The sequence below is a fragment of the Melozone crissalis genome, unplaced genomic scaffold (assembly GCF_028551555.1).
Source record: "Melozone crissalis strain CALT ecotype California unplaced genomic scaffold, PUWL_Pcris_2 ptg000041l_1, whole genome shotgun sequence".
In the NCBI taxonomy this organism is placed as follows: Eukaryota; Metazoa; Chordata; class Aves; order Passeriformes; family Passerellidae; genus Melozone; species Melozone crissalis.
The window spans coordinates 10,267,203-10,290,723 of NW_026535819.1; the positions used below are offsets into that span (position 1 = coordinate 10,267,203).

At 59.1% G+C, this 23,521-nt stretch overlaps 3 protein-coding genes across 4 annotated transcripts; 1 reads left to right on the plus strand and 2 right to left on the minus strand.

Moving 5' to 3' along the window:
* Positions 1-2,491: 2,491 nt before the first annotated feature.
* On the plus strand, positions 2,492-12,031 carry BSPRY (B-box and SPRY domain containing). The gene is made up of 6 exons (XM_054284510.1): positions 2,492-2,515; positions 3,325-3,423; positions 4,424-4,654; positions 6,213-6,238; positions 7,325-7,449; positions 11,499-12,031. Exons 1-6 carry the CDS (start codon positions 2,492-2,494, stop codon positions 12,029-12,031), a joined length of 1,038 nt encoding a protein of 345 aa, XP_054140485.1.
* A 970-nt stretch (positions 12,032-13,001) lies between these two features.
* On the minus strand, positions 13,002-14,466 carry HDHD3 (haloacid dehalogenase like hydrolase domain containing 3). Its single transcript, XM_054283928.1, has one exon. The coding sequence runs from the start codon at positions 14,207-14,209 to the stop codon at positions 13,493-13,495; it is 717 nt and encodes a 238-aa protein (XP_054139903.1). The 5' UTR covers positions 14,210-14,466; the 3' UTR covers positions 13,002-13,492.
* A 320-nt stretch (positions 14,467-14,786) lies between these two features.
* Positions 14,787-22,521, minus strand: ALAD (aminolevulinate dehydratase). Of its 2 annotated transcripts, none has more exons than XM_054283925.1 (12): positions 22,470-22,521; positions 19,148-19,289; positions 18,935-18,985; positions 18,141-18,237; positions 17,681-17,816; positions 17,180-17,263; positions 16,935-17,023; positions 16,586-16,641; positions 15,853-15,940; positions 15,216-15,302; positions 14,960-15,089; positions 14,787-14,879 (listed from the first exon to the last, which is right to left on the minus strand). In XM_054283925.1, exons 2-12 carry the CDS (start codon positions 19,258-19,260, stop codon positions 14,806-14,808), a joined length of 1,005 nt encoding a protein of 334 aa, XP_054139900.1. In that variant the 5' UTR covers positions 19,261-19,289; positions 22,470-22,521; the 3' UTR covers positions 14,787-14,805. The 2 variants fall into 2 exon arrangements, with proteins under 2 accessions (XP_054139900.1, XP_054139901.1); XM_054283926.1 differs by lacking the exon at positions 22,470-22,521 and adding an exon at positions 22,062-22,331.
* Positions 22,522-23,521: the final 1,000 nt, after the last annotated feature.

The window sequence follows — 23,521 nt, forward strand, 5'->3', positions numbered from 1 at the left end:
CACATACAGGATAAGGTGCTGGTAATGTGTTTTCTACATCCTAACTGCATTCAGAGTAAGGAGAAAACTTCAGAGGAGGGGACATCTGGAGGTCCCTAGTGGAACCTTTAGCTGTAGGGCAGAGCCAGCAGCAGGGTGAGCTCACTGGGGCCTCGCACTGAGCTTAGAAATGCCCAAGCTTGGTGAGGCCACAACAGAGCTGGAGCTGCTGCCTGGCACTCTTTACACCTCCTGTTACTCCTGGATCTGGTCTGGATCTGTATGGAAGTTCCATACATCCTGGAGATCCCAGTGTTTGGCTTGGAAAAGGCAAACACCTTCAGACTGAAGCTGTGCAGCAGCTGGTGGGACCAAGTGCAGGCACAGGCAGCCCCAGCTCAAGTGAGGCAGCCTGGCAATGCTTGAAGTGATCTTTCCATGAGCTGAGGAACACTTTGGGAAGAGTTTCCATGTCCATACACCAGTTCCAGGCACGGCAAGACCATGTGGATAACCCAGATGCATTCAGAAACAGCTGCTGGCCAGGCTGGGGCCAGGCTGGTCCCTGCCCAGAGGGGACAGCACAGGCAGAGCCTGCAGACCCAGCCAGGTGAGCAGCAGCACCTCCCCCATGTCCCCACAGAGCCAGCAGAAAGCAGTCTCAGTGACAGTGAATTGTCACAGACAATAACTGCTGCAGCTTAGCTCAAGGCACACTAATTGGATTTAGTCTGGTGGCATGCCCATCTTCCATGGCTGCAGCATTTTGCTAATCAAAATCAGGGACACAAAACCCAATCTGCTTTTTCCAGCAAAAAACTGCTTGAAGGTTCTGCCCACAACAAAAAAAAAAAGTGAAAACCAAATCCTGGAAGCACTGAGCAAAAGGTTTCTACAAAATTCCCTTTCTAATTTTACCCTGACATCCTTTGTGATTAGCAATTAGTAATACCCAGTTAATCTCCTGCTGTTCTATCCATGAGTTTGCATGTTCCAAAGATGTGAGGAATGATCAATCTCACAGCTGAGGGGCTGTGTTAATTTGGCAATTTATTCTTTCAATCAGACTGAGTGCCCCAATCATTTCAGTCCATCAAGAATGTGATTTTTCTCTGACCGTGGGAGAACTCTGGAAGTTGCAAAACAAGACTAGGAAAAGCTGAGGGAGGAATTCTGAGTTTTTAGTGATGGTTACTGTTTCCAACCAGCAGCTAGTTCTTGTTCATCCCTACCTGCACATCCACTCACAGGGAGCTGCCCGAGGCCAGGGGAGACTGCAGGGAAGGTGGGAGCTTTGTCCTGTGTCTCACTCTTCTCCTGCCTCTTCCTCACTGCAAGAAAGAGCAGATTTCTCTGCATCCTGGATGAGAACAGAGCTCAGGCAGGATGTTAATCCAAGGTTTTGCTGTCTGTATCCCCACACACGTTTATGCATCAGCTGCTCCACCACAAAGCTCTAAAAACTCAGGGATCCTACAACAACTGATCCACACCAAGCTTCACCTCCAGCAGCCTGAGTTTCATGCTGGAGGATGCCCTTATCCTCCCTTCCCCCCAAATCCATCACTTGACAGAAATCAAACACCTTTTTTGCTGAATTGCTTTAGAAAAATAAGCCATGCTGCTGCCTCCACCTGTCCAGGCTCTGCAGTGAAACCTGTGCCCTGGGATAAGGAACGTCAACCACCACAGCAGCAGCACAGAGACCCCAGAGGAGCTGCCCCATCCTCACGGGGGAATAAGCATCCTTTCGAGGAGGGGTTTGGCTTTGGGGAAAACGGGGGTGTCGGTCTGACTGAACCCAGGATGTTCCTGGGTTCCTGGAGCTGGGTGTGACCCACAGTGGTGCTGGCAGGTGTCTGTGGATGGGGGTGACCCTGTGGGGTTAAATGGGAGCATCCTGGGTCTCTATGGATGGGGGTGGCCTTGTCAGGGTCACTGGGAGCATCCTGGGTCCCCTGTGATGGGGGTGTTTCTGTGGGGTTAAATGGGAGCATTCTGGGTCCCTGTGGTGGGGGTATCCCTGTGGGATTAAATAGGAGAATTCTGGGTTTCTATGGATGGGGGTGTCCCTGTGGGGTTCGATGGGAGCATTCCGGGTCCCTGTGGTGGGGGCATCCCTGTAGTGGGGGTGTCCCTGTGGGGTTCGATGGGAGCTTCCCGGGTCTCTGTGATGGGAGCATCCCGAGGGAGCCCCTCAAGTGCCATGTGCCGCTGGCAGGGGCGAGGCGGGCCAGCCCTCGGGAAAAGTTTGCGAAAAGGTTTGTGAGGAAAGGTTTGTGAAGAGCCGCGTCCCTGCGCTGGGGCAGCCCCGCGGCCCGGCCCGGCCCGGCCCCGCCGCGCACTCACCCTCACCCTCACCCTCACTCACCCTCAGTGGCCCCGGCGCCGTCCCGCCCGTGCCGCCGCCCGCTGCCGGCTCCCGGCGGGGCCGGGCCGGGGCGGAGCCGAGCCTGGAGCGCCGAGCGCGGCCGGGCGGGGCCGCCGCCCCCGCGGCAGGTGCGGGCACAGCATGGCCCGGGCCGAGCGGCTGCGGGTGAGCGCCGGGACCCCGGGCCGGGCCGGGCCGGGCCGGCTGAGGGGAGCGCGGGGCTGGGCTGGGCTGGGCGGGGCGGGGCAGAGGGGTCGTGCGGGGCTGGGGAGTTCCGGCGGGACGGGGGGTCCGGGCGAGCGTGCAGGGAGTGTAAGGGCTCCTGGGTGGGTACGAGCGTCCCTGGGGGAATATGGGGCTCCCTGGGGGGGATATGGGGCTCCTTGAGTGTGTGTGTGGGTCCCGGTGGGGCTATGGGGCCACAGGGATCCCTGACGGGGTGGGAGGTGCCGGACGGGATGTGGGGTCCCTGGGCTGTGTGGGGCCGCGGGGGTCCCAGACCGGATGTGGGGTCCCTGGCAAGGTGTGTGGGGCCGCGGGGGACCCTGGCAGGGTGTGGGGTCTCTGGGGCTGTGTGGGGTCTCTGGGGCTGTGTGGGGCCGCGGGGGTCCCTGGCAGGGTGTGGGGTCCCTGAGGGTGTGTGGGGCTGTGGTGGTCCCTGGCACGGTGTGAGGCCGCGGGGGTCCCTGGGGTGTGTGGAGGTCCCTGGCAGGGCGTGGGATCATGCCGGTGGTTCCCATGGGGAGCTGGGTGCTCTGAAGGAGTGTGAGCCCACCCAAGGATGGGGACGGGCGCTCTGCGAGGGGCTCCAGGCAGTGTGGGAGCTGTGGGGCCCTGGCGGGTGTGGGGCTGTTAGGGGTCCCCCGTGGGGATGGGGGCTGTCTGTGGGGTGGTGCAGGGCACCGGGCGAGTGTGGGTGTGGGCTCGGGGCCCCGTCCAGCCCCGCAGCCATCCCCGCGGTGTCCGTGCCCCAGAACAAGCTCGTGGAGCGCTGCGAGCGGATCCAGCTGCAGAGCGCGGCCATCGCCCGGCACGTGGACGAGGTGCTGCCGGCCAAAGACCAGGACGTCCAGGTGAGTCCCGAGGCTGGCCCTGCCTGCTCCCTGCTCGCCATTCGTGGAAGGGATGCTCAGCTCCCGGGGGAATGCGGCTGTGGAAATGGAATGCCAGGGTGTGCCTGGAATTCCTGCTTCATTTGCCTAGAAAATGTGCACAGACAATGGTGTGAGGGTACAACAATCAAACGTCGTACAAGGATCAGCGCCTTAGAATTCCTAGGTTTATTTTATTTGTTCCTTGCTGCCACTGAGGACAAAGGATAGTGATAGAATCATAGAATCCCAGACTGGTTTGGGTTGGAAGAAACCTTAAAAACTACTCAGTTTCAACTCTCTACTATAGGCAGGGACACATCCCACTATGCCAGGTTGCTCCAAGTTCCATCCAGCCTGGCTTTGGACACTTGCAGGGGCAGCCACAGCTTCTCTGGGCACCCCGTGCACCTCACCACCCTTGCAAGGAAAATTGCTTCCCAATATCCTCTGGCTGTGGGAAGCCAATCCCTCTTGTCCTGTCTCTCCAGGCTCTTGTCCCAAGTCCCTCTCCAGCTGTCCTGGAGCCCCTTTAGGCACTGGAAGGGGCTGTAAGTTCTCCCTGGTGTCTGAGCACCTCACCTGTCTCAGCCTATTCTGTTTCTCACCCAGAGTGAATCTCTGGAGATTTGCTGAGGACAGAACTCTGTGCCTGTTGTCACTTGGGTACCGGGGCTGGCTGAGGAGGCAGTGGGCAGGTTTGGGCTGATGTGGTGCCATGGGCTCAGTTTTCAGAGTAGCACCAATGGCTGAGCCCCAGGGGCACAGGCAGAGCTGCTGGGACTCCTCTCGGGGCTGGGGCAGGGCTGGTGCTCCCGGGGCTGGGGCAGGGCTGATTCTCTCGGGGCTGGGGCTGTTCCCGGGGCTGGGGCCGGGCTGATGCTCCCAGGGCTGATGCCCCCGGGGCTGGGACTCCTCTCGGGGGTGGGGCTGCTCCCGGGCTGGGGCAGGGCTGATGTCCCGCTGTGTCCTTGCCCGGCAGAGCGCGGCCAGCGCGGCGCGGGAGCTGGTGGTGCAGAGGCTGCTCCTGGTGGGCAAGGCCTGCGAGAACGAGGAGCAGCGGCTGCTGGAGAGGGTGCACGCCGAGGAGGAGAGGGCACACCAGAGCATCCTCACCCAGCAGGTGCACTGGACAGAGGCTCTGCACAAGCTGGGTGCCCTCCGCACCTACCTGGTGGACATGATCACCAGCCTGGATGACCAGGGCCTGCTGGTGAGTGCTGTGAGTCAGGCAGCCCAGAGCTGACCTGCACATCGTGTTATGGGACTTGAATGCAGAGTTCAGCAGCTGCTGTGCTGCCAGCAGGGAGGCAGAGGTGGGCAGGACGTCAAGAATTCACAGAATTCGCAGGTGAAGGATCACACAGAGAAATCACACAAAGAATCACTGGGTTGGAAGAGACCTTAAAGATCATCGAATCCAACCCATGCCCCAACCCCTCAACTCAACCCTGGCACCCAGTGCCACATCCAGGCTTTGTTAAACACACCCAGGGATGGGGACTCCACCACCTCCCTGGGCAGCAATTTGCAGGTCTGGCTCAGGGAACCTCCTTGACCTGATCCTGATAATCTCCTGTGGTTTCTGGTGGTTCCTAGAGCATCTGCTCTGCCTGATTCTGCTCTTGCTTGCAGTGAGGTCCAGAACCACCCATGTTCAGGTCTCCAAATTCTGAGCTTGTAGTTGCCCTTAGGCTGGACAGCCAGGACAGCTCTGGGTTGTGAGCTGCTCTTACAACAGTTAGTTGTGCCACCAGTTTTCTAGTGTCTGGTTTAATCAAAACTGACCCTTGGGAACACCTGCAGCTCTTCTGGAAAGTCCCCTGTGTTGCCTGGCTTAGCCCTGTCAGGGGTATTTGCTGTGCAAAGCAGCCTGTGCTTCCCCTTGCTCAGTTCCTTCTCTGGTTATTGAATCATCTGGGTTCACCCAAGTGATTCCTCTCATTTTAGATGTGAGCAGAACCTCTGCCTTGCCATCACCATGCTCAGCCTCTGCTTCCCACATGTAAATTTGTCAGGAGAGGAACAGGAGTTTGGCTTGGAAAACAGAGCCAATCCCATGGAAAGAGGGCAGATGCTCCTTTGGTGGGAAAGGCAGTTCCTATCCTGTAGCTGCACCATAAGGTGCAGAGGTTGGAGACCAGGATCCATCACTGCCTGTGGCAGAGAGCAGCTACACCCTCAGTTTCCCCTTTGGAAGGGAATTAGGGGTTCATGTTCACCCTGGGCTGTCAGTGTTGGTACTTGTGCCTATCTGGAACCAACACATGGCATGCCACAGGAAAGCTGAAGGCATGCAGAGTGCACTGCTTGGGTTTGAGCAGGGATCAGGTATTTCCTTATCACTTTGCTGTACCCTGAGAGTGCCTCATGCCCAGCAGGTACAGAAACAAGTGGGACTGACCATGAGGTAACCTGACTCTTGGCTTAGTCCCTCTGCAGCCTCCCTCCTTTGCTGGAAGCCCTGGGATTGTTTGCTGGGAGCACAGGCTGTTCCTGCAGCCTGCCCTGGTGGGGTGGGGACAGGGAGGGAACAGCAGGCAGTGTCCCAGCCACACGTGCAATGTGTTGCCTTCAGCCATTCCCACTCATTTTCAGAGTTGAGAATGCTGCAGGTGAAGAAAATGGATGTTGGATGCTCCTGCTGCTGCCAAGAGCTGGGGTTGGGGTCAGGAAGGGGAACACTGCTCCCCAGGTCCTGGGCTTGCTGTGTTTGGGGTGTTTTCTGTGGGGATTTAAGCTCTGATGACTCTTTCTCTCCTTGTCCCCAGCGTGCAGAACAAGAGATCTTCGAGAGGTCAGTACCTGGCTGCTCCTGCTCTTTTCCCTGCCCCTGCTCCAAGCTTTCCCTGCTCCTGCTCCACACCTGCATCCCCACAGCTCCTGTGCTGTGTGCCATGACTCAGGCACCCCATGACACCTCCTTTGTCCCTCGTGCTGCCTTTGTTGTGGATAAAAGCACAGAGATGTCAGCGTGGCCTCTTGTCTCTGCTCCTTGTGCTGTGCTGCACCTGGGGATGCTCCATGTGCTCTCAGCAGTCCTTGCTTCTGGGAGAACTTCTGCAGCTCCTCAGGAAACCCCAGGGCTTGCTGGGGGCTGGAGCAGGCCTGTGCCAGGCTGTTGGCAGCAGCTGGGATGGCCTGTGCTCCATGTAGGGGGTGGCTGGCACAGCATCTGCCCAGCTCTGCACAGGCAGGGAGAGCCAGCTGCAGGTCCCAGTGTCCCCACAGCCCTATCACTGACACTGGGCTGCCCTTCCTGAGGAAGCACCTTGGTGGTTGTGTTTTTATTTAATCTATTTCATTTTATTTGAGCCATTTATTTCTGTGGCTGCTGTGAGGGTGCTGCCCAGAGGACCTGTTGGGGGTATTTGTGCCTGTGGAGAATATGGAATGTGCCCCAGCACATCCCCAGCAGCTGGGCCACAGCCTGTCCTCACAACCAGGAGTTCTGCAGGCCACAGGAGCCAGCAAAGCCCTGGCTCTGTGCTGGGTGGAACCTGCTGTCCTGGCTTGCTCTGTGCCCAGACTGTGGGGCTGTGGCAGTAGAGGGAAATCTGATTCTCTGCCTGTTCATGGTGCTCCCCTGTACCCTGATGGCTGCTCACAGACACATTTATTTACCCTGTGTCTGCTGAGTGAGGAGCTGTTGGCTCAGGCTGCTGGGATGTGTTTTACAACACTGCAGCCCTTTCACCAGGAGCTGTGAGCAGAGCCAGCCCAAAGTATCACTGGGGGTGAGAGCTGGCCCAGACACCCCTGCTGTGGTCTCTGCAGCCAGAGCTCCTCTTTAACCTCTGCCATACCTCCTTGTAATCTTTTAAACACCTCCCAGCACAATAAATCATTGTATTTTGAAACAGCTCCTGTTTTCGTTTGCTAGGACAGAGCTGGCAGAGGGAATCTTGGAGCCCCAGGAGTCCCTGAAGTTAAACTTTAATCAGAGCTGTGTTCAGAGTCCACTGCTGCATCGACTGTGGGCCTGTGCTGTGCTCTGCTGCCTCACAGGTCAGTGCCTTGCTCAGATCTCTCATGCTCCAGGGATTCCTGCACCCTCTCTTGTTGTGCCCAGAGAAACTCCCTGGTGCTGTGTCCAAACTTCCTCACCCTGTGTCCAAACTTCTCACACTGTGTCCAAACTTCTCACACTGTGTCCAAACTTCCTCACCCTGTGTCCTGCCCCTCTGCTCCCCCAGCCCTTGTTTCTTGGAGCCCATTCAGGGAGGCAGCAGCAGCTGTGGGGGATGTAGGGGGTGGCTCCAAGCACTTGTGGCTCCAGGAAGAACTGGAGTTTGAAAAGATTGTGTGTACTATCAGCTCTGTGGCTTTAACATTGTGTGGTTCCTTTTGCTGTTTCCTGAGTCTCTGGGTGACAGCAGTGAAGCTGATGCTGCTGTGGGAATCTGTGGCACAGAAATCTCTGTTCACAACGTTTAGCACTGGGCTGCTGGGGACTTTGAGAGGGTGATTTCATCTGGGGGGTGTCAGTGATGCTGCCCAGTGCAGGGGGCAGTGAGTAGATGGAGCAGTGAGTGTTCTGATCACAGGCTGAGGTGGTGGCTGTGCACGAGCTGGTGGTTCTGGAGGTGTTTGTGCTCTGGCTCAGCCCCTGTGTGCAGCTGAGGCTGCACTGGAGGCATTGGTCAGGCCACTGACAGGCTCTGGGACTGGTTTACCTGGTTGGTGCTGGCTGTGGTAAGCAGGGAAGGACATTTTTCCTCTGGCTGTGATGTGCTTGAATGGCTGGTTGTGAAATGTTTGCTTTTACTCTGGTTTTAGTCTGTTGTTAGAGTATTTCAAATGCATTTTTTGTTTCTCAGAGATGGCAGTATCCTTCATAATTTGCCTTGTGAACAATCCCTAGTGTGTTTTCCCAAAGCTGCTATAAAACTTCTGATTTCTGCTCATCTTGCTGTGATTTTGATGAGCTGTTTTCAGTTTTTCCCTGTTTCCAAGCCCATCTCCAAAGTCTGCACTTCAGGCTTTTATTGCTGTCATGGTTTTGAGAGTCTGTGCCTATCAAGCACTACCATCATGTGTTTATCTGCTGCAAACTCTGGTGCTCTCCCTTTGTGATTAATTTTCCTCTTTGGGATCTGTGAGTGCTGCAGAGGGTTGGGACTTGGTGATCTTTAGGGTCCCTTCCAGCCCAAATCACTTTGTGATTCTGTGCCAGTCCCTGCAGTGGTGCATTGACAGTGTCACAGAATTCTGTGCCAGCCCCTGCAGTGGTGCCTTGACAGTGTTACAAAATCCCAGGATTATTCAGGTTGGAAAAGACCTCTAAGAGCATCCAGTCCAACCTGTGATCAGCTCCTTGTCACCCAGCCCAGAGCACTGACTGCCAGGTCCAGCTGTGCCTTGGCCACCTCCAGGGATGGTCATGCCACCACCTCCCTGGACAGTCCCTCCCAGTATTCAACAGCCCATTCAGTGAAGAAATTCTTGCTGAAAGAATCAGTGAAGCAGCTTCTCAATGTTCAGAGCTGTGGAGTCAAGCAGGAACCCTTTCCCTAATTTCCTTTGCTGGGACAGAATTTTTGTAAGGATTCCTCTCCCTATCCTTGTCAAATGTAATGACTTTAGGGCATTTGATTCTTGTGGTGGGTGTGCTGATGCACTTATTACACAGGAATTTCATTCTCTTTGGGGTTTTTTGAGTGTGTGGTTACATTTCACATGTCATTACTGCATGCTGAGGATGCCTGGTGTATCCTTGTGGATCTCATCAGTCCCCAGGCCACTCTGGACCAAGCCTTAGAGATTTAATATTAAACAGCAGTGGTCTGAGCTTGCCTTAAGACTCAGTAATGTGAAGTGTCACTCTGTGCCTTCTCCCAAAGGCAGGTGAGCAGGTGGCTGTCTTGTTTATTTGCTTGAAACCAGAAAATCCCAAGCCTTGATGGCTCACTCCATAACCTCTAAAATACTTGGAAAGCAGCTGCAAAAGGGCCTCTATGTCACTCTCAAAAATAAACATCATTCCTTTGATGCCTTCACCTGGCATCCAGCCTTCTGCATCACTTCTGTTTGGGGTTGGCAGCTTCTTCCTTGCACCACAGGGTGATGTAAATCTCCTGGCACCGTTTTGGGAGGGATCTCAGTTCATGGGAACTTGGATTTTTAACAGCAGCCAGATGTGCTGCAGCTCACACAAATGTGCTCCCCAGAGCTGTTAACCATGGGAATTTATTGTCCCAGTGTCCCTCATGTCCTGATGGATACAGGACACAGAGAAAACAGACTTGGGGGCGAGATGAATTCCCAGTGGAATCATTCATCAGAATTATACGTGAAAATCCAGATTTAATCATGCAAAACACTTGTGTGAGGGGCAAAATTTGCTGATCTGAATTACTGTGCTGTTATTTTGCCAGCACTTCCCCTCCCTCAGATGCTCCCCTGGAACTGCAGCTCCACAGCAGAGCAGGGTGGGTGTCACTGGGGTGGTGTTTCCCCACATGGACCACCAGGATGCAGCCCTAGGTCAGCTGTGTGTGGCACCACAGGAGGTTTAGTGCCCTCCTCCTGCCAGAGGAAGATGAAGTCTGGTGCTGCTGTGTTTTCTATGAATTCAGAGCAGCTCTGGCTTCCTGGAAAGCCACCCTGCACAGGAGCAGCAGCGTGGGCAGCCCAGAGCCCTGTGGAGAGTTCAGCCTTGGCTGCTGTGTAGGGAAATAAATCATCAGATGAATGAGGCTGGCAGCTCCTGCTGAAGGAAGTGCTGGCTTCAGCTCCTCTTTGGGCTCACTCTTGTTTGCAATAACTCCTGCCTAACGTGCACAGGTGCATGGCACTGATTTGCAAAGGGATAATTCAGCCTCTCTTCATCTGCCGGGGAGCACCTGGGCAGGTGCAGCCTGAGGGAACCCTGGAGCATTGCTGGTGGTGTTTGCTGCTGGAGGGATGCTGACCTGGCTCCTGGAGCAGGCTGGGCTCTGGGATGACCCTGTTGAGGTCATCCTTTGGTTCTTTAAGGTTCTCATCATGCTGTGCTCTGGATGCTCAGCAGAAAGTGTTGGGCAATGGCTGGCCCTGGCATGATGGGGTAGAGCTGCTGGCAGGGTTGGCAGAGCCACTGAGTCACCCCTCCAGCCCTGTTTCCGTGGTGGTTTAAGACCTAAAATGAATAAAGTGAGGGTGGGGGAAGGCAGCAAGGAGGGGCACCTGCTGGCAGGACCTGGGTTTCCTCAGGAGCAGGTGAGTCTGCTGGGCATCAGCCTCACCCCTGCTTCACCAATTTAGGGACTGAGGGACACACTTCTGCAGTTCCACAGCTGCACACCCACAGAGGGGTCTCAGGGGGAAGCATGCAGCCATGGCAGGGCACCATGATCTTAGAGGTCTTTTCCAGTCCTGTGATTCCATGACTTTCAAGTGGTGCAGACCCACAGTGGGTGCTGTCCTCTGGCCAGCCTGGGCTGCTACTGGCTGGGTTTGTGCAGCTGGGCACCCTCTTCTTTCACAGCTAAGCCAGACCCAGTCACAGCCATGCTCAGCTCTAAGCCTGGTGCCAGCTCCTTGTGCAGCTCCCTGCACCTCAGGGCGGGTTGATCAACACCTGGGGCTTTGTAGCAGGAAAGAGATTTCCCTGCCCGGCCCTCTCCAGTCCTGTTTTTCCAGCTTTGCAGGTTTTCTGCACACAGCCCTCCCAGGCTTGCCAGGCTCTCGGCTTTCCTGGCTGGGGGAGGAGCAGCCAGGTCCTGCTCACCCACCGTGGGGGTGGGAAAGGACAGGAGCTGGGTTTGGATCTCTCCCAAAAGTGGGGTGAGCCAAACCTGGTAAATTCTGTTCTGTGGGAGTCAGGCCAGGGTCAGAGGAAGATGAGCAAGGTGGAGAGGTGTCTGGTGAGTCTGGGCTTTGGTGAGTCTCTGCCTTGTTCTGGCCCTGGCTGGAGGAGAAGCTGTGGCACCCAGCCTGAGTCCCAGCACTGTCACCCCCAGGAGCTGTGTGTGAGGAGAGGGTGATTGTGCTTGTGTTTCTCACAGCCATGACCACCTCAGGTGCTTCAGGTGGTGGCCACTGCATCAGTGCTCATCACATGGCTTCTCTTGCAGGCTCACAGGAGATTCACATCGATGAGAAAACCCTGAGCCCCCACCTCAGCCTGTCAGAAGACAAGAGAACCCTGACCTTCAGCCCCAAGAAAGCAAAGGTGGACTCGGGCTGCCCCGAGCGGTTTGACCACTGGCCCAACGCTTTGGCCACTGCCCCTTTCCACTCGGGGGTGTGTGCCTGGAAGGTCAGCGTGGAGCAGAGCTGTGCCTACAAGCTGGGGGTGTGCTACAGCTCCGTGCCCAGGAAGGGCTCTGCCAACGAAGGCCGCCTGGGCTTCAACGCCGCCTCCTGGGTGTTCTCGCGCTACGACAAAGAATTCCGGTTCCTGCACGCGGGGCAGCCCCAGCCCGTGGAGCTGATCAAGGCCCCCACAGAGATCGGGGTCCTGCTGGACTTTGCAGGGGGGGAGCTGCTCTTCTACGACCCCGACTCCTGCACCATCCTCTTCTCCCACCGGCAGCCCTTCCTGGAGCCCGTGTTCCCTGTCTTTGCCGTGGCACACCAGAGCATCTCGCTGGGCCCCCGTGCGTGACTGTGTGTGCAGTGCCCGGGGGAAGGGAGCCGGGGCAGGGCTGGGGGCTGTGTCCAGGGCCTTCAGACAACACCTGCCTTCACACTACACCTGTCCTCCTGTGTTCTCTGCAGCTTTCCTTACACCCTGTGCTGGGGTGAGGGGTCTGGGAATGCCTGCCTGGCCAGCTGCTCCTAGGTGAATTGTGTGGTTTCTGCCCCACCAAAGGCAGCTTTCCAGTCTGCTGGTGGGCTGGAAAAGAGAGGAGAAATAGTGAGAGAGATGTGTGGAGAAGTGGCAGGGAGGAGGCCCATGGAAAGGGACACAGTGTGCTCTACAACTCCTTGGCAGAGGGAGGAGCCAGGGAGGGTCAGGCTCTGCTCCCAGGCAACACAAGAGGAAACAGCTTCAAGTTGTGCCAGGAGAGGTTTAGGTTGGATCATGGAGAAAATTCCTTCTCTGGAAGGGTGGTCAGGCCCTGGCACAGGCTGCCCAAGGCAGTGATGGAGTCACCAACCCTGGAGGGGTTTAAAAGGCATTGTGGATGTGGCACATGGTTTAATGGTGGCCTAGGCAGTGATGGGGGAACAACTGGACTCGATCCTCAAGGTCTTTTCCAGCCTTAATGATTCTGGCATTCCCCAATTGGGACACAGCTGGAGATGCTTTTGGGAGGAGCTACCCCACTGCAGAGCAGGGACAGCACAGGGGTTCTCCCTGAGAGGGGGACCAGTCTGGGACAAGCAAACAAGCAAAGACCAGCAGAAAGAAACCAAAACTGAGTGTCCCAAGGCAGTGGGGTTTGAGTGTAATGTGGTGCAAACATGGGAAGCTGATGGCAGTACCAGGAAGGAGAGGTGTAGGCCTGGAGTTGAGCCAGAGAAAGGGGTTTAAAATCATCTTTAAAGGGTCATCTTTATTTCTCACTACCTGAATCAGTAAAGTTTGTTAATTGGCAATTCATTAAGTGATATTGCCCAGCTCCAAGCTGTTTTGCCCATAGCAGGAGACCTGCAGGCACCTCCTGCCTGCCCACTGCTGTTGGGAAGGGGAGGATGTTGGTGAGGTGGCAAAGCTGGGGTACACTGAGGGTGCAGGGCCTGGGCAGGGGTGCCCTGGGTGCTCTGTGTGGGCAAACCTTCCCTGGGACAGGGCCACCACTTGCACTGGGAGATGTTTAGGCCTGTCCCCGGAGTGAGTGAGATGGGATAAACCTCAGTATCTGCCAGAATGAACCTCTGCAGTGACCCAGTCCCAGCCCTGTTAGGGGAAGACACCACAGCTGACCTTCTGTGGTGTTCTTAGAGCCATGAAACACATCTGCTCTGCTGCTGGGGATCAGAAATGTTTTATTGCATGGAAACTCCTCCTGCTCCATAGACAGCTCAGACTTGCTGCTCTTCCCTGCCCACGTGGCAGCAAGAAATCTCCTGTCAGGACAGTTCAGCACTGGCAGCAGCACCGGACCCCTCCGAACCGCAGCTACTCCTTCTCGATGCGAGCCAGGAGGTGGCTGAGCGTGGGCAGGACGTGCTCGGGGGGCACCTCGGGCCCCTCGGCGTGCCCGGCCGCCCGCAGCAGGAAGCTGTGCATGCCCGCGGCCCGGGCCGCCCGGTAATCCCGGCTGTAGTCATCGCCGATGTGAGCCGCCTGCTCGGGCCGCGCCCCGCCGAGCCGCAGCGCCTGCTCGAAGATCCTCCCGTCCGGCTTGGCGAAGCCCGCGGCCTCGGAGGTGAGCACGAACTCGAAGTGCTGCCGCAGGCTGCAGTTCGAGAGGATGGCTTCCAGCCGCCCGTCGAAGTTGGACACCACTCCCATGCGGAAGCCGAGCTGGCGGCACCGGCTCAGGGTCTCGGCCGCTCCCGGCAGCAGCTCCCAGTTGTTGGAACTGCAGTAATCGCGGTAGAGCTTCTCTGCCAGCTTTGTCAGGGCTGCCTCGTCCTGCACGCCCGAGAGCTTGAAGCTCTGTTTGACAACGTCCAGCCACCACTGGCGGGAGCTGAGCCCCTGGCCGTGGCCGTAGTTGGGGAAGCGCCGGCTCTGGGCTACGTACACCTCGCGGAAGGAGCGCCCCAGAGCCTCGGGCTGCACCTGCAGCCCCTGGGCCCGGGCCTCGGCCGCGTAGCTCTGGCCCACGGGCTGCCGCAGCCGCAGCAGCGTGTCCTTCACGTCCCAGGTCAGCAGGCGGAGCCGGAGCATGGCCTCGACAGCGCCCGGCGACACCGCCGAGCCCGCGGAGCCACTCACATCCGAGGGCTGCGGGCACCCCGGCCTTCTGTCCGCCCCAGTACGAGCGTCGGTGTCCCTCTGGCGGGGCTCAGGGGCACTCTAGGGTCAGCACGGAGACGCGGCAGGGAGGGCAAATCCTGCTCCGAGTGCCAGGGGCAAAGCCTGCCAGGCCGGGACAGCGACACTCGCCACGTGGGTGCCGCACACGGGGCGAGCTGGGGCACCGGGGCTGGGGGTCAGGGGCACGGCCGGGCTGTCTGGGGAGGGTGTGCGGGGCACAGCCGGGGAGTCGGGGATGGGAGCACCGCTGGAACGCCGGTGCAGGATCGCGGTGTCCCCGCGGGTCCCAGAGGTGCGGGGCGGTGCCGGCGCTCACCGAATCGAGCTCCCGGTGCACGGGGGCTGCGGAGCCGCGCAGTGCCGGGACCCACCTGCGCCGCTGCCCGGAAGGGCCGCCCCTAGCGGAGAACCGGCCCCTAGCGGAGAACCCGCCCCTACCGGAATTCCCTCCCATCCCGGATAACCCGCCCCTCCCGAGATTCCCGCCGCAGCCGCAATGGCCGCGCTCAGTGCTGGCCCGCCGCCTCCCGCAGCCAGCGCAGCAACTGCGGTGTGAAGTAGGTGATGATGATGTCGGCCCCTGCGGAGAGACGAGACGCTGGAGCCACCCGGGGGGACACGGGGGATAGAGAGGGGGGGACACGGGGGTCGCAGCCTCACCTGCGCGCCTGAAGGCCGTGATCGCCTCCTGCACCGCCGCCTCCAGGCTGAAGGCGCCGGCCTGCGCCCCGTGCCACAGCATGGCGAACTCCCCCGAGACGTGGTACACGGCCAGCGGGTGCGTGGGGTGCTGCGGGAGCGGGTCAGTGCCGGGGACAGCCCGAACTGCCCTCCGCACACCCCGGTGCTCCAGCGCCCTCCCCGCACACAGAATCCACAGCCCCAGCCAGAGCCCTCCCTGCCCCGCAGGCCTCACCCGAGCCTTGACGTCCCTCACGAGGTCCAGGTAGGGCATCCCCGGCTTCACCATCAGCGTGTCCGCGCCCTCCCGCACGTCCCGGTCCTGCCACGGCAGCGTGGGGACAAGAACAGCTTGGTTTTGCCCAGGAGTTTGGAGCCGTGGTGGTTTTCCCCAGGAGGGATCACAGGAGGCTGTGAGCCCCTCATGGCCAAGGTGGCTGGTGCTCCCCTCGCCATACACACGGTGCCTGGGGAGAGCTGATGGCTTCGTGTCCCTGCACCTGACACCCCCAGCCAAGCAGCGTATGGGGACAGCAACTCAGCCCTTGGGCACACAGTGGGACCAGCTCTGCCAGGCTGGTGGGCCTCATGTTTCTTTGGCTCATGGAAGGGGAACACCGTTCACCATTTGCCTCCCAAGCTCTTGCTCGCCCCAAGCCCTGTGGGGTGTGATCACCCAGGCCCTATGTGAGAGTGTCCCACCCCACAGGCATAACCCCACAGCCCACAGTCACCCCACTGAGGGAGTCCCACCCCACAGCCCATATTCACCCCACTGAGGGGGTCCCACCCCACAGCCCATATTCACCCCACTGAGGGGGTCCCACCCCACAGCCCACACCCACTCCACTGAGGGTCCCCCCCACACTCACCACAGCGCGCAGGGCCAGCCCGCGGGCGCCCGGGGGCAGTTGGTAACAGCGCCGGTCCCCAAAGGCCGGTTTGGACAGCGCCGCGTCCCTGCAGAGGGGCAGAGGGTGAGGAACTCCTGGCTCCCACCTCCTGCAGCTCCAGAAACACGAGGACAGGCCAGGACAAGCTCTGAGCCACTGAGCCAGAGCAAGGGGTGCTCCCAACACAGCTCAGCACCCAGGGATTCCTCTGGGAGGTCCTACAGGCCCAGGCTGGCCCTGGGAGCTGTTTCAACACCCACTGCCCCCCTCATGCACAGAGTCTGGGTAAAATTATGTCGGGCTCTTTCCCAAGGCAGAATCCTTGGGATACTCGGCCAGGGTCAGGCTGTTCTTGGGACAAGGTCTAACAGCTGACTTAGCTGAGGCTTGTCCCTGAAGTCACTCTGTGGGCAGCACTGACTGCTGTGACTACTGACTGCTCCTGGAAGCTGCAGGCAGCTCCCTCTGCCTGCCTTGCCACCAGCACCCAAACAGGTGAAGCGTTGGGATGGAAGATCAGCCTTCAGTGACCTTGCTGCCAGCTAGCCTCTTCTGGGCAAGTCCTTTTTGCATGGAGAAGTAGGAGTAGGATGCTGCAAAGTGACCAGTGTGCCCCACGTACACCCCAGGCTCTGGGTAAGCCCCTTTCCCAAATAACTGCCTGGGAATGCACTCCCAGCCAGCCTGGCCCCAGCTGGACACACAGACCCACCTGAAGGGGCCATAGAAGCACGAAGCAAACTTGGCACTGTAGCTCATCACCGAGACCTGCAGGGCAGAGAGGGGCTGTGAGGGCTGGGAGCTCAGGGCCACATCCCAGTGCTGGGACAGGAGAGATTCCCTCCCACAGCTTCACCCTCCCCCTGCCACACATCTGGCACCTCAGCATGCCTAGGCATATTTCCCTCAGCCAAGGACATTCCTGTTCTGTGTGTGCCAGGGCAGGGCAGTGCCCGTGGCACCAAGGGGCTTTGCCCCTCCTGCCCCTTGCCCTGTCCTGCTGTGCTGCAGCCTCCCTGGGGGTGGATTGTGCCTGTGGCACACACAGAACCCTGGCTCACCTTGTTGCCCAGGTCGTTGGAGATCAGCGCCTGCTTTATGGCTGCAATGCGCCCGTCCATCATGTCCGAGGGGGCCACGATGTGGCATCCTGCAGGGACAGACAGCACAGGGCTGTTGGAGGCTCACACCCCTGCAGGGGAGCACCCCCAGTTGGAGCCAGGCCCAGGCTGCTTTTGGGTCTGCCCAAAGCAGAGAGGGCCAGCTCTGAGAGCCAGTCTGGGGTGTCACTGCCAGGGCTCCCCACCTGCTTTGGCATAAGCCAGTGCCACCTCGGCCAGGCGCTGGCAGCTGAGCTCGTTCTGGATGGTGCCATCCTCACGCAGGATGCCTGGGAGACAAACCTGGGTTACACAGTGCAGGGACAGCTCAGTCCCCAGGGCAGTGTGGCTCTGGGGACAAGCTGAGGAGGTGCTCAGAGCAGCAGTGGGGAACCTGGTGTGTTCAGGGAGGTGGATAAGGACCAGGAGCCTGCTGGGGACTGGACACAGCATGTGGGTGCACCAGGGAAGGGAAGGCAGAGATGGGGGACACTGAGGGGTGCTCAGACTCAGGGGCCTGAGGGAGGGTCTGAACCACCCATGCTGTGGTCAAAGGAGAGGTCACCCAGACTCAACTACAGCAGTGCAAGGAAGCCAAGTCTTGGAGCAGGAGCTGGGAAGACCCTCGGCAGAAAATGGCAAATCCCAGAGGCTCCCAGAGGCAGGAGAAGGCCCAGAGCACAGCCCAGTCTGGAGCCCGTGCTCACCACAGTGCCCGTGTGAGGTATAAGGACACAGGCAGACATCACAGGCAATCAGCAGCTCTGGGAAGGTGGAGTGGATCTTCCTGATGGCCTGGATGGCAGGAGTGCCCTCAGCATCAGCAGCAGAGCCTCTCTCATCCTGTGAGGACACAAACACCTCAGCATGCACAGCTGACACTTCCCACCGGCTCCTCCGTGGCAGCAGCTCTGCATTTCCTGAACTGCGGGACCTTGTAAGGCTGGATGGTGGGACCCCACTGAGGGAAAAGGGTGATGGGCAGCTAGGGCAGGTTTTGGGGTCACCTGCAGAGCTCTGGGGACTTTCTGGGTGTGATAATATCCTATCATATCACAGCCAGAGACCCTGAACTGCTCCTGTTTGATCAGGAGACCCCCCCCCACCCAGCCCCCATTGCTCTGACAGCCCTGTGGCTCTCCCAGCACCCCCACACCATGCACTGACCTTGTGCACCTTGCTGGGCACCCCAAAGATGAGCACACACTTGAGGCCGTCTTCGACCAGGGGCCGCAGCATCCCCTCCAGCTTGTTCACTCCATACCTGCAGGGCAGAGGGCAGCAGCTGCCAGGCACCCAGAGCTGCCCCGTGGGGACAGCTGCCCTGGCACTGGGATGCTGCTGCCCTGGGAGCCATCCAGTGTCACCAGGCAGTGCCTGCAGCTACAGGGGAGGTGTTGCCTGAACACTGGGAGGAACAATCTGAGCCCTTATCTGGGGCTCCAGGAGCACTATCAGCCCGGCAGGGACACTGCTGTGGAGGAATGGGCATACCCTGCCCTTGGATCCCTTATCTTGGTGGCCCTGGTGCAGCTCCAGCCCCTTTCCCATCCCAGCTCCCCTGCCCAAAGCCCTGCTAACGTGCAGCAGATGCAGAGGGAGCTGCCAGTCCAGTGGGATCCAGTGCAGGACCAGACCCCACGTCCTTGCAGAGGTTTTCTGGCTGCCGCTGGAAACCTTGTTCAGTTCCAGCCTCCCTGTGTGCCCAGCCCACACAGCCTGGGAGTGCTCTGGGACACAGCCAGCCCCTGGTGCTGTCCCTCCCAGCACTGACACTTTGCCAGCATTCCCTGCATGATTCCCTCCACTCCCTGAGTGGATGAACATTCCCACCTTGCCTGATGTGGGGATCTCCAAAGCAGGAACCAGAGGGTTGGAAGCCTCGCACTGGCTCATGCTCAGGGCACAAATGAACCCTCCCCAGACACAGCACAGCAGTGACTGGGGGGCTGGATTCATACCTGGCTTGTCCAGGAAGGCTGGGAATTTGCTCCACGGCATCAGGGCTGTCACTGTGGGAGGTGGATGGGACAGAGATGTGAGAAGGAAGCCTCTCCCCCAGACTGGCCCACAGGAGCTCTGCACCTATTTAGGAGCTCAGGGGGTGCAGGGATGGGCCCAGCCAGAGCCCCTGAGCCAGGTCCATCCCTGCCCCAGAGCTGGGGCTCACTCACGTGACAAAGATGGGGTAGATGAGGTTGGAGGCATCGAAGGTGGTGGCTGTGCACTGCCAGGAGCGCAGCATGGGGTGGAAGTAACCACTGTGGAGAACAGAGTCTGCCTGCATGGTGGGCTCTGCTGTCAGGGAGGGAGACTCTGAAACACTAAAACAAACCAGCAGGGCCCCGGTGAGCTGCTGCTCTTTGCACACGTGAGGAGGGGCTGGATCCAGGCAGCCCCTGCAGGACTGGCCCTGTCCCATGCCAGGCCATGAGCTGCAGCCCAGGCAGCTCCACCCCACCTACCCTGGGCACCCTGGGGTGCTGCAGGACCCCCATCAGCAGTCAGAGCCCTTCCCATTAACAGGGCTGTCAGTGACTCCTCCCCACAAACCCCCCAGTTCTGTGTATGAAACCCCCATTTCCAGCTACTGACAGCCCCCTCAGCAGAACCACGTTCACCCTCTGCAGGTTCCTTTCCCTGAGCCCCAAGAGGGTTATTCTTCATTCATTTCACTTTTCCTTAGTGCTGAGAAATTGTGGTTTTGTATGGAGAGGATACAGAGCTGCTGTGTGTCATCTTTAAGGTCCCTTCCAACCCAAACTATTCCACGATTCTGTGCAGCACCACATATTTATGGCTGCAGTGTGAAGGTGCAGCTACAGAAGAGTAGGGGCACTGGAGGCATGGGACCATCCAGGGCTCTAAAGCTCTCACACAACTCTCACAGTTAAACAACTCCAGTGGCCACTTACTGCTGGATAAAGAAAACCATGGAGTTAGGCAAAACTGATTTCAGAGGTAACAAAACTCACACGTAAATCAATCATTAGCTATCTCATGGCTGAAACTTCTTCTGTAGCAATGTTTTACTCTCTAGCAGATCTAGTAATAACTCTGTGATCAGCCCATTAAGGATTACATTTCCATGAGGGCTCAATTCCCCCCACCCTGCTGCTGGTGGATGTGATGGAAGGGCCGTGGGAAGGGAGCTCTCCTGGGACGAGGTGTTTGGCTGCAGTGCAGAGCAGCAGCTGCACGACCCCAGCAAGGGACTGTTTGTGCAGAGCAGCTCCAGGGACTGCTGGCTGCTCACACAGGGCCACATCCCCTGAACGCCCTGTGCAGAGGAGCTGGAGTGCTCTGGGAGACAAAGCAAAGTGCCTGCTGGAGAGTGTGGGGTTTTGGGAGCTGAGCCTGATGGAGCTGAGATGGGATTCTGAAAGAGCAGGTGGATTCCTGTGAGTGTCCTGGGCAGGGCAGGGCCTCGCTAGGGAGATGGAACAGCCTTGGTCCATCCCAGGAGGGGTCAGTAAACCTCTCTGACCCTCAGCCTGCGTCCAAACTCTCTCTGGAGAACAGAATGGGATCAGAGTCCTCCTGGAGGCACAGCTCCAGCTCCCAGCACAGAATCCAGGGCACAAAGTTTTACACTGGAACCCACGACACCAGCCAGTGACAGAGCTGGGAGATGGCTCAGTTCTTCTGGAAAACCTGTAATAGGAAGTGTTTCACCTATTTTACATACTCAAGACCATTAAGAAGTTCTAATGTGGAGCCAAACTCTGTCAGAGCAGTCCAGTGCACAGGACACTTGGAACAAAGGGGAATTGTGTTCAGTCCAGGGCTGGAATCGAGCCTCTCATACCCCAGGGAATCGCTTCTGCTTGGGGATGAGGAAAGGCCCCTCTTGGTTAGAGGCTTACACATATAAAAACCCCAATAAAAACATCAGGTGGTGCTCGTGGGGGATGCAGAGCAGCTGACAGGAACCTGGCAGCGTCATGGCATCCCTTGGCAAGCCATTTTTAGCCCTTGGAACGCTGCTTGCTCCAGGGAAGGGGACAGCCCTCGGCTGAACCGGAGCTGGCAGCTCCAGCAGGCGCCTGGCTCCAGGCAGGGCTCCCAATGGCAAACAAAGGGCTCAGTGAACAAAACCCACCTCGAGAATCCAAAAAATGCTTTAAACAGTTAATCCCACCCGAGGGAGGGGAGGGGGCCGGGTGGGACCAGCGGCACCTGACTGCACGGGACAGATAGAGGCCGCAGCTCCCGAAACCGCGCTCGGGAGGAGGAGCAGACGGCGCCGGCCGGGATTGCAGGGCCGAGATAAGAGCGGCACGGGTGGGTCCCGGGCTGCTGGGCCGGGTCCTCCGTCCCAGCCCCACGTCCAGGACGAGCTGCTGCCCACCCAGGGCACCCGGCAGGACCAGGACACCGGGGGGGCACAGCCGGGGACAGCGGGGAAGGAGGGCACGGCCACGGGGACATTGCGCCACCCTGGGCTGGGGCTGCTCCTCCCGAGATCCCGGCAGAACAAATTAACCTTTCCCCAACATCCAGGGCCCGAACCGGACTTTCTAAAGCTCTTTGCTCCGCGCACACCGGAGGAGTTCAGGGACAGGTCGGCAGCAGAGCGGCTTCACCTTTGCCCCTTCCACTGGGGCCGGTCCAAAGCCGCAGCACCCGAACCCGCAGCGGTGCCCAGCCCGTGCCCAGCCCGTGCCCGCGGCTCTGCCCCGGTGCCTTGCTGCTCTCCAGGGACGGGAAGCGCCTTCCCAACGGGAGAACCCGGCACACGCCGGCCCTCGGCACCGGCCGGACAATGCTCGGGACGGGCAGGAGGCAGAGCCGGCGCTGCTCCGGCTCCCAGGAGCTGGCAGGGTTCGTTCCCTCGCCTCGCCTCATCCTGGCAGCAAGAGGTGTCCCAGCATTTCAGGACACACAAACACACGTGGCCTCAGACGGGAGCACAATTATTTAGCTAAATCCCAGGGACATGCAGGATCCCAAAATCCCAGCTGAGCAGGGGACGGACTGGAGTGTTCTAGGAAGGTGGAGCTCCCCAGGCACAAAACGGAGCTGTGGGTTAATTAACAGCCACTAATGAAGGCAAAGCTGTTACAGGGTTAATTAAGAGCTACCTACGAAGGTCAAGCTGTTAGGGCAGGTTTCCCGCTCCAGGACGGGAACGGGGATGCTCCGGGGTCTGGAATTACACCCCAGCACATGCTGGAGCTCGGGACCAACGCTAGCTCGCAGCATCACACGCTGCTCGGCGCGTCCCCCGCCGTTGCCACGGTTACGGAGCAAAACCCGAGCAAAAACCGAGCAAAACTGAGCAAAACCCGGGCTGTCCTTGCTGCGTTACCCGGGGCTGCCCTTCCTGCCTGCACCCAAGCGCGGCCGGGCCCCGTCCCTGCAGTCATTTTCCGGCAGCCCCGCAAGGGGCCGAGGTCGGGGAGTGAAGGAGACGCGGATGCCCCGGCCCCAGCTTCGGTGCCCGCTCCCAGCCCCGCTCCCGGTCCGGTTCCCGGTCCCGGTCCCGGCACTCACCGATGAACGCGTCCGTTCCGGCCGTGCGACAGTGTCCGAAATTTGCATAGCCACGCCCATAATCAGCATAGCCCCCCCCCCCCCCGCGGAGGGGCTGGCGGGAAGTCTCGCGGCGGAGCGCGGGAAAGGCGGCGCGGGGGGACGGGGGCGGCGGCGGAGCCGGGATTTGGGGTCTGGGGCCGGGATTTGGGGTTTGGGGCCGGGATTTGGGGTCTGCGGCCGGGATTTGGGGTCTGGGGCCGGGATTTGGGGGTCTGCGGCCGGGATTTGGGGTTTGGGGCCGGGATTTGGGGTCTGCGGCCGGGATTTGGGGTCTGGGGCTGGATTTGGGGTCTGGGGCCGGGATTTGGGGGTCTGGGGCAGGGATGGGCCCGGGGGGAGGCACGGGGCACGGCCTCGGGGTGCTGCGGGGGCAGCTCTGGGTGCTGGGGCCAAGCAATCCAGTCCCGGGGTGCTGCAGGGGCACCTGGAGCCAGGTTTGGGGGTGCTGCAGGGGGACTCACAGCCAGGTTTTGGGGTTCTGGAGGACACGGAGCAGGGCTTTTGGGATGATGGGGGGGGGAAGAAGGCAGGTTTTGGGGGTTCGTGGAGGCTGGAGCAAAGCTCTGGGGTGCTGCAGGACCCAGAGCTAGGTTTTGAGTGCTGAGGGGGACATGGAGCTGGGTTTTGGGGTGCTGGAGGTGTATGCAGTCCAGTTCTAGGGTGCTGTGGGAGGACCAGGAGCCAGGTTTTAGGATTCTGGAGTGGCTGGGACAGGGCATTGGGGTGCTGTGAGGGTTTGGTTTAAGGAGCATGGCTGAGAGGCTGTGGTGGTGTGGAGCAGGGTTTGGGGTGCAGGAGAGGCACCTGGAGCAGGGTTTGGGGTGCTGGGGGAAGCCCAGAGCCCTGCTCTGGTCTCTCAGAGCAGGGGAGATGTCAGGATCAGGTTTAGTGCAGGAATTCTGCAACTCCCCCACCAAAGCACCATTCCCTGGCTCGCTCCGGTGCAGAAACTCTGGATCCAGATCCTGGATCTTCCCCCCAGCCTGGAGCCTCTCCCTGGAGCTGTCAGC